Source organism: Mus pahari, chromosome 17 (assembly GCF_900095145.1).
Source record: "Mus pahari chromosome 17, PAHARI_EIJ_v1.1, whole genome shotgun sequence".
NCBI lineage: Eukaryota > Metazoa > Chordata > Mammalia > Rodentia > Muridae > Mus > Mus pahari.
This window is the reverse complement of record NC_034606.1, coordinates 31274696-31287695: the sequence shown is the minus strand read 5'-3', so window position 1 is coordinate 31287695 and position 13000 is coordinate 31274696. Positions and strand designations below refer to the sequence as shown.

The 13000-nt window shown below is 41.7% G+C and overlaps 1 protein-coding gene across 3 annotated transcripts in view; it reads right to left on the bottom strand.

Moving 5' to 3' along the window:
* Efr3a (EFR3 homolog A) overlaps positions 1-10251 on the bottom strand; it is an 86545-nt gene extending 76294 nt beyond the window's left edge. For 2 of the 3 annotated variants that reach the window (XM_029547939.1, XM_021216493.2), the window contains exon 1: positions 10025-10251. Coding sequence is in view for 1 of the 3 variants with exons in the window: in XM_021216493.2 (XP_021072152.1) it covers positions 10025-10034 (10 nt within the window). In the remaining 2 variants the exon portion in view is untranslated. Of the gene's footprint in view, positions 1-2282; positions 2302-10024 lie in introns of those variants that run through there. The other variant, XM_029547940.1, reaches the window with a different exon arrangement.
* Positions 10252-13000: the final 2749 nt, after the last annotated feature.

Sequence of the window (13000 nt, the reverse complement as noted above, 5' to 3'; positions counted from 1 at the left end):
CCTCAGACTTTCCTTCCTCTACCTGCCAATGAGGGTTAAAAGCAGCAAACATCCTGTGCCAGACAAGGGAATGGAGTTTTGTAAATAAAGTCTCTATGAAAAGAACTGACCCATCTATCTGCCATCTCTTTCTGGGATCCAGATAACTCTGTTTTGTGAAGTGCTGTGTTACAAGGCTAAGACTGTCCATTGTGCCAAGTAAATGCTAAATCTAATCGAAATGCTAGGGTGGAGTGGACACGTTACCCATCTGCTTCTCAGCTGTACTGCACTGCAAATTCAAGACAATGAACTTCTGAATGTCAACCTAAGTCCTGAGTTAACTATCCTTTTCTGCCAACATGCTTGTCCTAATACATTAGCAAGTACTTCTACCTCTAAAACCAAACAATTACATAAATATAATATTACATCTAGAAATTTTAAGAGATACTATCTTTTCCCAGTTATTGAGTCAAATATCTAGGAAAACAAAACAACAAAACAAAAACCTTTTAACTAAGTTCCTAAACCAACAATTTAAGTTAGATGTCACAAAAGGGGGCACGCCTCTCATTTCTCAGGATGTGAGCTAATCAAGCATGTTTTACATGTTCATGAGATCCCAGGAATCATAACAGCAAGTGCGGTACCTTGTCCTTCAGTCTACTCAGCAGGTGTGAGAGCCATTTAAAGTTAACTTGCAACTCCAGCACCAAAAATAAGGTAGTGAATTATCAAGACAGCTGCTCAGAAATGCCCATTAGCAAGTACCATGTGAAGAATATTTACCATTACCCAGAAAACTACTAGAGTGCAGGTGGTAAAAAGAAAAGGTACAGCTTAATAACTCATCAAGTAAGAGGGGAAATGATGGCAGTTAGAGAACTCCTCCTGAAGACTATGGAAAAAATAGTTTAATGGCTAGATTTAGAATAGATAAATTTAGTTCACAGATACAATGGGAAAGTGGTTCCTCTCTTAATAAAATTTAGAATTATGCCAACAATAACATCAAACATTAGAGAACAAGAGACAAAGGTGCCAAGGAGGAATGGGATGCCTTCCATGGAAAGAAGAAAAATACGATTAGCTTCTATTTCCTTCAGAACATCCTCAAGAGCTGGCTCATTTCAAGAACTGAATGAGCCTGGCAGAATTTTGACAGGTCTGACATTAATCATAGCAGGAACTGCCAACATTCACTTTGTGATCCCACTTGCTTAAAACTGTATTCACTCAATAGACATTCATTCCAAAGAAGATACAAAAAACTATCAACTCCCATAAACTGAACTCCCCCACAGTGACTCATCTCACCGGTTCAGGATTTCAAGACTAAAACCACTACTTAATAAAGCATAAAACACTTCAAACGGAAGAGACAAGTGATAGATTGCCCACTCCTGTGCTTCCTGTTCACCAACACACTGCACAACCTCGGCTCAGCACTCACTGAAGCTCACATCTCTGAGCATCTCACAGCAATTAGATGCCAGGCACCACTTTCCTATGTAGCTAACACCAAGTGGTTGGTTTTTTTTTTTTGTCCTAGTCTGCAGGCTACACGAAGAAACTGTTCAGTAGTTCGAATGTCTAGTTTTGGGTTTTGAAAAAGTTGCATTAAGGCTGTAACCTTAAGCTCTATTTTTTTTTCTAAGTATAGAGTGCTAACTGTAGAAAATTTGGAAATCAAATTAAGAAAACAAATTCCCCAGGCATACTAGTATACAACTATAATCCCCAGCACTTGGGAAGCTGAGGCAGTGGGAATACTAGTTTCAGCTCAGCCTGTGCTATGGGGTAAAACACTGTACATATGTCTGCTTGGTGCTATTTTGGTCTAATTTGTTGATTACAGGCAGGATCTCACTATGTGGCCTAAGGATGCCTCAAATTCTAGTTTAGCCTCTCAAAGGCTGGAATTACTATAGTGTGGCTTCCGGAGTACTCTTTTTCATGAATGCATAATATTTTTTTATTTGTTTTTGTATTTTCGAGACAGGGTTTCTCTGTGTAGCCCTGGGTGTCCTGGAACTCACTCTGTAGAAGAGGCTGGCCTCGAACTCAGAAATCTGCCTGCCTCTGCCTCCCAAGTGCTGAGTTTAAAGGCTTGTGCCACCACTGCCTTATCAATATGTATCAATTTCCTGTTACTGGACACAAGTTTCTAGGTTTTCACAAGACACTTTGATACAAAAATCTCTCTATGTTCTTTGGTAAGACATGCTTGCATACAGAAGCCTTATGACTATCCTGAGAGGCTCTGCCAGCACCTGACTAAGACAGATGCAGATACTCACAGCCAATCTTTGGACTGAGCCCAGGGAACCCAGTGGAAGAGTTAGGGGAAGCACTGAAAGAGCTGAAGGGGATTGCAACCCTGTAGGAAGAACAACAATATCAATTAACCAGACACCTCAGAGCTTCCAGGAACTAAACTACCAACAAAGAATACACAATGGCCAGTCCATGGCTCCTGCTATATATGTAACAGAGGACTGCCTGATCTGGCATCAGTGAAAGGGGAGGCGCTTGGTCCTGTGGAGGTTTGATGCCTCTGAGAAGGGAGATGCTAGAGGGGTGAGGCAGGAGTAGATGAGTGGAAAGGGGAAGTAAATGGGATGGAGATGAGGTGAGGGTGGGGGGTTCGTGAAAGGAGAATGGGCAGAGGGATAACATTTAAAATGTAAACAAATAAAGTGATTAATAAATAAAATAAGTAATTTGAAAAAAATCATTTAAGAATAGATTTTTAGAAGTCCCTGAGCCAATGTGGGCCAATGGATATAAACCCTAGATCAGTTGATAATACATTTTTAATCTGCTTTCCAAAGAAATTTGAACCAATCTGCAGTTCTAGTATTTGAATTGAACCTCACTGTCTCTATATATTATTGTTCTGACAACCTATCAAACCAAAAATGGTTTGGCTTTTTGTAGCAGTGAGTTTAGCTACTCTACTTTGGCTCCCAGTGGGTCAAGCACTTTCAGCCACTCGCCCAGGAACTCTTTGGATCCTCGAATGAAAACACACACACACACACACACACACACACACACACACACACACTAGCTTTTTTTTGAAATGTCTTGGCTACTACTCAAAGGCTGGGCAGTTCTAATCCTCCCACGGCTAGCATACTTTTCCGTCCTGTACTCCTGGCTCAACCCCTCCTAAAATCTACCTTTAACTTTGCTGCCTGCTACCTTCTGTGAGGCCCATTGGTCTCTGCTGCCCAAGACGCTTCTGGGCAGCCCTTCCGGGGGCCACTTTCCCTATCCTCCTGCATTTCAGATGAGCTGCCCTCTACAGATCTAAATCTGATCCATTTCTCTCCCCCGAGTCATGGCAATTCTCTGTCTTTTTCCCAGTTCCTAGCCTGAACAAATCTAAAGGTCCCACTCCATCTCCCTTTGCCTCGCCAATGGCCACTGGCATCTTTATTGATCCATCAAAGACCAATAGGGGACAAGGACCTTCAGTGATTGGACACACAGATTCCAAATTAAATCAAAACACTAGAACCAATCCCCAGCAGCTTTTAATCTGCAATTCTTTATTAATAAAATGGATAGTAAATATGTGTACTCTTAACTATATAAGGCTGGTAGTATTTTACTTTCAGATTTGTGTAAATAATACTGTCAGTTTTTAATTTAATAAATTATCTTAGCTCCTGAGTTAGCCATGATTATACCATACTTCTCTCCTCGGCTTTCTGCCATGGAGGAATGCGATGTATGGAGTGAGCACACTCTCACGATTCAGATAGCCTGGGTCCTAGAGGCAAAGCATGATCCAGATGAATGGCACACAGTCTTCCTGATTTCAGCTGTTCCTTTGTCAACTGGACTAAATAGCCTCACAACTCAACTACTGTCTTAAGTGATTCTTGAGTTCTTAAGTTATTATTCTTGACACACATTATTTTTACAAAAATATGCTGAAGATTCAGCCACATAATTAAAATATGTTGGGAAAATAGTAAAACTCAGCAGAGAAAAAGCAAAAGCAGAATACTTAGAATGGCATGTTTCTGTTGAGTAACAATGGACTTCACTCCATTATGGTGCTCTGATTTTTCTAGCAAATTCTGCTGTGTCTGTAAGAAATTTCAAACTATATAGAAATTTGAGATAACAATTTTCATTTTTCTGAGGAAGGATCATCAGGACATCCATTAGATTCTCAATAGGGTTCATTTAGCAAAATATGTAAGATGTTTAACCTGGATAAAATGTTGATATACTATCTTCTTGGCCATCTCTCCTGAAGTAGTTGGTGGCCTACCTGGGCCTTTTCATGTCTTCTACTTTACATTATAACATATACTATTTCAATAATAATATCCATAAAAATTTTCCTACTACCATAGAATAACAGGATGATCATTTCCTGCCTAAAGTCCCAGAAGGCAACCTTAATGTTTACAAAAATGGACTATGTAAAAAAACAAAGAGATTATTAAAACACACCAGCACCCACACGCACACACACACTCACACACAAACGCATATAGTGGAGCCTCTAATCAAAATGCTATTCAGACAAGAACACTCAGGGTGAAACAGAAATACTCTAAAAATACAGGAGTAATGGTACCATCTTTACTAAAATCCAGAATTGCACTAACTAGAATCTAAAGAGAAAGAGTCACTAGACTAAGGAGAAATATGCTATCTTGTAGAGAATGAGGTTTGCCAACTGTAGCCCAACACACTACTAGAAGAATACTAAATGATGACTAGATCATCCAATGCCAGAGTTCAACCATGATATTTCTTCTCATTTCACACACACAGCCCCTAGCTCTGCCTACTAAACCACAAAGGACCTTTTTGCCTTTTATGTATGTGGAAGGGTAAGGGACAACTAGCAATAATAATAATATTTATTATTGCTATTATTGTTGTTGTTGTTATATTATTATTATTACCCTAGAAAACAAGAGGAACTTGGCTTCCACTGGTCTTGCTTTTAAGTTGCCCATTCAAAATTAAATAAAGTAGTAGAAACTGACTTCCCCCAGAAAACTAGCTTCTTCCTCTCATCTGCCCAATTTTCAGACAAGTTTACTGAGAGGCATAAAACATTCCTTAAGTCCTGGTGAAAAAAAAAATGAGATACTGCAAGGGAGGTGCTACACATTCCGGGTTCTTGAAGTAACCTGATCAGAGTCAATTCTAGGGTCAAGTTCAAGTAGATCACTGCTGACAAGGTCAGGCCTAGAAGCTGTCTGAGCCTCTGGATTAAGATGTCACTTCAGGGCACAGGCTGGCTGAACATCCTAATGGTCTGAAAGCAGGACAGGCTGTGGGCACAGCTTGATCTGTGATATTTAAATATTTAGAACTAGAGCAGTTCTTAATGAGGTTATAATTTCAATTCTGTCCTCCGGGGGATATATGGTAATACCTGTAAACAGTTTTGGTTCTTACAGCTGTGGGGGTCTTTGTGGGGGGAGGCAGGTATTGCTAATGGCCTTTGTAGATAAAAGCCAAAGATGCTGCTAAGGATTCTATAAAACATAGGCTCCTGCTACCACTTCGTCCTTTAGCCGCCCCTATCACCAAAACAGCTGGTCCAAGGAACCAATGGTACAAAGGCTGAAAATTCTCATTTACAGTATGAAGTGCAGACATCTGCACTGTCTTCCACCTCAAAAAAACATCCCGGAAAGTCTGGTAAAAAAAAAAAAATCTGATTATAATATATCTTTATAAAAAAAAAAAAAACCAAACAAATAGTAAGTTGGAAAGTGCTAGTATGCCTACAAATAGCCACTGTGGCTTCGAACATATTTCCAGTCCTTAATTGCTTCTCTGCACTACAATGGCACATGAAACTATTCCATTTCTCTGCACGACAAGGGCAAATGAAACTATTCCATTTCTGGTTCCCACCTCCTCCAGCCTTATCTCAACATTTGCATAATCTTTAAAACAGATCTGCTTCTTCATGAATGGAACTTATTGAAGCTTATGGTTCATGTGCTGTGGCGATGCATGTCTTTAATCCCAGCACTTAGAAGGTAGAGGTGGGCAGATCTCTGAGTTGAATCCACCCAAGTCTACAAAGTACATCCCAGGCCAGCCAGCAATACAGACAGACCCTATTTTTAAAAGAAAAGAAAAAGAAAAACAGGTCTCCCAGATAGCAATCAAAGCAGTAGTACCAAGGCAAAAGTCATCCTGGGAGAAGAGAACCAAAAATCCAAACTTCAGTCTCTACTCCGGGTGAAGGAAGACGGCTGGAGAGATAAAGGAGGAAATATGGAGAACACAAGGAGAGAAACATGGACAAACGATAATATAAATAAGTATGAATGAACATCAAGACTCCAAACCAAATAGTATGAATGCATAAAGATGTCTGTCCTATGGGTCTCAATGTTAAATGCCCGCCGACCTTATTTGCTAAAAGGCTTTCCTTAAGTGTCTTCTCTGGTTGCTGTGATAAAACAGTCTGACAAATCGGTTCAAGGAAGAAAGAGTTTATTCTGGCTCAACAGTTCAAGAGTATAGGCCTTTCTGACAGAAAACTCAAAGCAGCAGAAGTCTGAAGCAGTAGATATACTGTATGCATGATGAGAACGCAGAGCCTGATTCCCTGCAAAGGAATGAGGACACCCACAGTGGACTGGTATTTGCCTCTCATTTAGCCCAATCAAGATAATTCCCCATGAGTATGCTCAGGGGCCTGTCCTCCAGATTACTCTAGATTCTGTCAAACTGGTGAAACTAAAGAGCACAGGTTTGGTTGCTAGCTAGTGAGCTTTACCATAACAAATGCAACATGTGTGCACTAAAGTAAAGAAATAACTGTGGGGTGGGCCTCTGGAGCTTCCTCTATGTCTCTGTTTCCTGGCTGTTAAAGGTGAACAGCTTTCATGTGAGAGCATTCCTCTACCATTCTTTCTGACCATGATGTTTCTATACATCCACAGGTCTAACAGCAATGGATTCAGTGGACTCTGTACTGATGCCTCTGAAACCATGAGTCAAGTTCAATCTTCTCTCAAGATGTCTTTTTGCAGGTTTGTTACAGTGATATAAAACTAACACAACATGTAATGTTTCTAAAAAACTCCAATTATCACACATCCTTCAGGATTCATTATGTACTTCATCTGTAAGACAGTGATAACAGTTAAATATAGTTAGCCTTATTCAAGTATAGGGGGACGCCCACATTACCACAGTCTAACAGACCTAACCAGATAGCAAATGATAACTAAGCGTCAAAAGAAAGCATTAGCCACACACAGAAAACAGTTTAATAACAAACAGTTCAGTGTTTGATTTCCCCCAGCTAATATCTAATAATTTCTCATATATAAGAGCATATCTTATTAAACATGAGATGTGGATGAATTAAGAAGCCCCTTCCATAAAAGACTTTAAACCCATGCCTTTATAATGGAGTATCACTTAGCGTGCCTGCAGAATCCCGCCTTCTTCCCAGATTCCTGTGGCAAGACTGAAGTCTGGACAAATGATGAATTTTTTTATAAGCAAATTTCGGCATATATATAATATATATATATATATATATATATATAATATTTATATATAATTTTTATTTAAAAATTCATAGAATTTTGGCATATCTTACATTTTTTGTCAATGTAGCTTATACAGAAACAAAAAGTTTATTCAACTCTGGCTAAAGACAAACATTATCTATGTTCAATGAAGATACTGGGTAAAGAGGCCAAATATGTGTCCAAGTGCTGGTTCTTCTCTATTTATGACTTTAAGAAGCCATCGAAGCTTACTAAAACCCATACATGGTGTTGCACTTCCACAGCCCTTTAGCAGTGGCAGAAGGATCACACGTTCTAGGACGGCCTGCTGTGTATAATGAGCCGCTGTCTAAAAACAAAATGAAACTGTAATTAAAAAAAAAATCTGTGCCTCTGCCTCCTGATCTTCAAAAATAAAAAGATTGGATTAAGAAACCTCAACTTTCCTTCCAACTCCAAAGTCTTTAAAATTAAAAGTTTACTAAAAATAGTCTAGGTTTGAAAAAAAATCATCTATTGAGAGCCCTGATATCAGCAAGCCAACTACAGACTAAACACAGAATGACAAGGACAGGAGCTGTTCTGTGTTGAACCTTTCTTGCAGACATCCTTCCAGTTGCTTCCTCAAGGAGTCCTTGGCTCACTAAACAATTAAACAATACTCCTTAGGCACACACTTGCTTGGCCAGTGCCGCTCCAGCATGTGAAGGTGGCTTCTGCTATCGGTGTCACTTCAATTCCAAGTGAACAACAAAAACAATAGAATGATTTATCTGTGAGCTGCTTGCAGAGTTCTAGAACCCACGACTAATCCTCTTCAACCCTTCACTTCTGTAGTAAAGCACTGCATTTCATTAGCTAGAACACTTAAAAGTTAACTGGCTGAGCATCTAAATAACGATTTTGAAAAAAACTAATTTCTTTTCCTAAAAGCACCCATAATACCGTAATACAGTGGCTGACTGCGTCACCGTCTCTGCTTATACATCTAGTCTACTTTAGACAGGGGACATCTAAGACGCACTCCTGTCCACTTAAGTATCTCAGACACCTTGAGGGCTCTGACCATCAGGAGAAAAAAAAGCAAGAGCTACTATTTCAGAGCTGAACCTCTGTCCACATCAGTATCTCCCTTTGATTACAGGAGATGCACAGGAACAAACTGACAGATGAGCCATGAACATTTCTCTAGACCTTCTATTCACGGTGAGCCATCTGACACCAGAGTTCATCCAAAACTCACTGGACAGAGTAAATAATCAAACATCCTAAAAATGTAACTTTCAGCATCCTATCTAAGAAACTAGATAATGCTAGCACATAACTAAAAGCTTGATGATTTTGCAGAATTTTAATGGGCATTTTATTTACCAAGACAGTCCACATGCAGTCTCATCTTTTGATGTCCTTTATCTTTCTCCCCTTTCGTTTCCCAGATTGGCAATGGTGCTAATTCCAAATAGTCAAATAACAGAACATGACTGTAAGGAATAATAAGCTGGCAATAATGATCATGAACAAGATAGGCAGAGAATATACCTCCAGGCTGGAGGAATCAAGCAGAAATATAAAGTAAGAAACACAGAATAACGTGCAAACAAAATAAAACACACTTGGTATTTGAGGAGTGAAAGTGACCTTTACAATAAGATGAAAGATTTGACACAGCTATGAGGCAAACCATTCTATTATTCAGAAAGAAATCTTTACCCAACACTCGAAGAAATTGTGCATTTGAAGCTGCCTAGAAGTCCCGTACCTATATGTCTACCGAAACCATGTAGGGCTAGTTAGGAATCCCGAGAAAAACATTCACAAGTCTTTAGAGATTCTATGGCAAGACACACTTACAAGGGTACTACTTGTAAAGACCCTCAAAAGCCCATAACCAGCATCACGCCACCTCTCCGTCCGAGATCAGCCGCCCAGTTAGCACGTAATCAATGTGGGCCACAGGATTTTAAGCCTCGGCGTGAGTATCTGGGCCACTCTTAGCAACTGTAGTACCTTGTAGTACAGTGTCTCTCTCAAAGCCTCCACTACCGGGGTCATCTCCAAACCGGAGGGACAGTCGGGATGCTTGCTATGAGTGGAGCCCGGGTCCCACCGCAGGCGGGTAAGCCAAAACCGCGTTCAAGTGAGCCAAGAAGTAATCAGACTGACACACTTCGGGGCAGCCCGGCCTCTGGCCGCAGGGAGGGCTCCAGTCTGTCCCTCAGACCTAAGTCCCTCAAACTAAGGCAGCACAGGCCTCGATCTGGGGGCCACAGTCGTGGTGGCCCGCGCGGCGAGCGGACCAGCCCGGACTTCCCGGATCGCACTGGTCTCCATTACCGCGCCGTCACCGCGGGCCGCCGTCAGTTCCCGTAACGCTCCCGCCTCAGTTTCCCCGAGGGTGCACAGAGATCCCGAGCTCCCCGCCCACGGGACGCTGAAGTCTTAAGCGAAACTAACTCAGGGCGGACCGGCGCTTCCTGGAGGCGCTGCCCGCCCGCCCGGCCTGGCCCGACACTCACGGGTAGGCATGGCGACCCGAGCTCGCCGCGCTCGCCGCCGTCCCGGGACTCAGAGGGGGAGCGCGAGCCGCGCCGACCGCAACATGACTGCGGAAGCCCGGCCACGGACGCCTCGTCGGGGCGGAGGACGAATTGCCGAGAGAGCGGACGCCGACCGGGTACAGCGACCACCGGCCGCGATCCGCGCCCCGTCGACGACGCGTTGGGCCGACCCACGCCCGTGACGTCAGCGCGTTGCCGCTGGAGGCTCCGCCCCCCAAGCGCTAAGCTCCGCCCCCAAGCGGTGACTGCCGTCTTGGCCCTTACCTGCAATGTAGGCAGCAGGAAGGCTGCCTGGTTTAACTCCAAGGTCACTTTAGGACTGTGAGGGTAAGGACGATAGTCTTGGGTGTAATGACTTTCTCCAGGCTCTCGTTTCGGATCTATAACTGCCAGATGGAAATCTGGCAGTGTCTGAAAGCCTTTGAAATGCACTAGGTTGAGCATTTTCTCAGAGGACAGAAGAAAATGTCATTCCTTCTGGGGCTTCCGGTAACTTTCAAAGTGAGACAGTCCTCAGAACTTGGTCTCCTTCTCTTGAACGAGTTCTGAACACTCGGCTAACCTTGTTCTTAGCTCTGGGTATCATTAATATTCTCCTGGATGGGTTTACTAGGAATGAGAAATCTGGGTCAACCATAGAGCCAGGGCATCTCTAATGTGGGCAGTACACATAACATTGGCTAGACGCCATACTCTGCCCACAGCCCCTTTAAAGAAATAAAACCAATGTCCAGGAGTCCAACACTGTGTTTCCAAAGTGGCTCATTTAAGAGACATAGAATTCTGTTCATGAGTCTATTACAAAGTCCTGAGCTAATGCTGCTGGATAACATATGGGATGATGTAACTATACACTTACATTTGCAGACCTATACCTTGGAGTGTAGTGCCAACTTTCTGCTTAAGAAATAAGATTGTGAAGTCTAAAAGAGGAGGAGATAAAGAAGATGAAGTAACCAGGAAGGCCTGAGGGCAAATTACTCTTTGAGTCAACTTGGAATAAAACAGAATTTGAATTAGCAAAGGCCTTGGAGGAAGGGGGCGGAGAATAGAAGCAATGTCTTGAGTGAGTCATAGAAGCGGGTGAAGGGAAGTACACGTAAGAGCTGTGAGACTTGTCCCTTGCTGACAGGGAAGGACAAACCAGCAAGGATGAAGCCCATACTTAGACAAGTTCTGTGATCGTAGAGTCATCAATCTGACAGAATCTGGAATTACCTGGGATGCAGGCCTCTGGGCATGCCCGTGAGTATTGTCTTGATTAGGTTAACTGAGGTGGGAAGACCTGGACAGTGTGAGTGCAGGGACAGCTCCGCAGCAGAACACACAGAACACTCTGCTTCCCCGCAGTACAGTCCACTGTTGCTACTTCTTCACCAGAACTGACTGCAACCTTGAATGGTGAACCGGAAGAAGCCCTTTCTATGAGATTCAATATGGTGGGGTGTGCCTTTGGATCCAGTCAGGGCAGGCACTCTTAAACTCTCTGTGAGTTTAAGGACAGGTTGGATCTGTATATAAAGTCTCAGGCCAGATAGGGCTACACATTGAGACCCTATACTAAAAATCAACCAAACAAAGTAAACACTTTCTCTCTTGAGTTGCTTATATCAGAATATTTATTATAGTAACAGAAAAACTAACTTAGACAGGCTCCAATGAACTGTGACCTCTAAATTATTTCCTAGTCTCACTTGTCTCCCCAAGACTTTCACTATCTTTGCATGCCTATACTGTCAGGTTTTAGCCTTGTAATATTAATAATACTGTTGCAAGCAATGATATTCTTCCACTGGGATATATAGTTTTAAAGGAATAGAAAAATGCCCATATTTATAAATAGGAATACAAATGTACATTGGAACACCCATATTCTTGCCTGGCAGATAGTGGTGAGCCAGAGCCCATTAATTCAATAATTCTACATACTGTTGGCTCATCTTGTTTCATATCCTCAGACTTAACCAAGATTAAATTGAAAATGTATAAGAGAAAAACACCATTTTTATCTGTGATGATAACAAAGAGTTGTATTCCTTATTTTTCCTAAATAATATAATATGACAACTGTTCACAAAGCATTTACATTGTACTTGTTATAAGTAATCTAGAGATAATTTTAAAATATTTGGAAAGATGCATGTATGTTGTTATATGCAAATGCAGTGGTCTCTTGTATAAGGGACTTTAAATCTAAACAATTCTGTATTCAAGGGAGATCCTGGAATAATCCCTCTAGATAAGAAAGTATGGTTCTATTTATTCAAGAGTACAAAAAACAGTGAAGGTAAAAAAGAAGGAGTTAATAAGCAACTTTGTGTTCAAGCTCTGGATTCATTATTTAACAAACAATTCTATGCTCATTATTGGAGCAATAGTATCAAGTTATCAGTAACAGAGGACTGGCTGCCCTGGTAGAGAAATCTTGGTGGTAATCAGCCACTTAGGAGGCATCAATACTGGTGCTGAAATGACTCTTGGGTGCTAAGCACTGCTTAGCTGTAGAAAAAGCAAGAGCCAGATCTTGGCTCTGAAAAAGAATCCTTGGGATTTGCTGGCTGCTGAATTGGAAGCAATAAAGAAGCATCTGTTAGTTACATAACTCCAAGGTTGGAACAAGGAAACTGGTGGTGCCAGGAGAGCAAAAGAAAAGTTGGAAAGGAATGCTGTCTAAGAGCAATACAAGGAGAGGATGGGAGCTTATCTTGGCTATATTGAGCTTAAAGAGTCACCCAGGAGAGACATCCAAGTTGAAAGGACTGATGCCAGCTGGGTATACCAGATTGTAAATTCCCATTCTAAAGAACTCAGGAAGGAAAATTTGGAAATTATTGTCCCAGAGACAGAAGCTGCTAAATATAGAAGTTGGAGAAAGTCCTCTGAAGAAGGATGTGGAGACAGCAAAGTCACACACAGAGAGACGGGGGGGGGGGG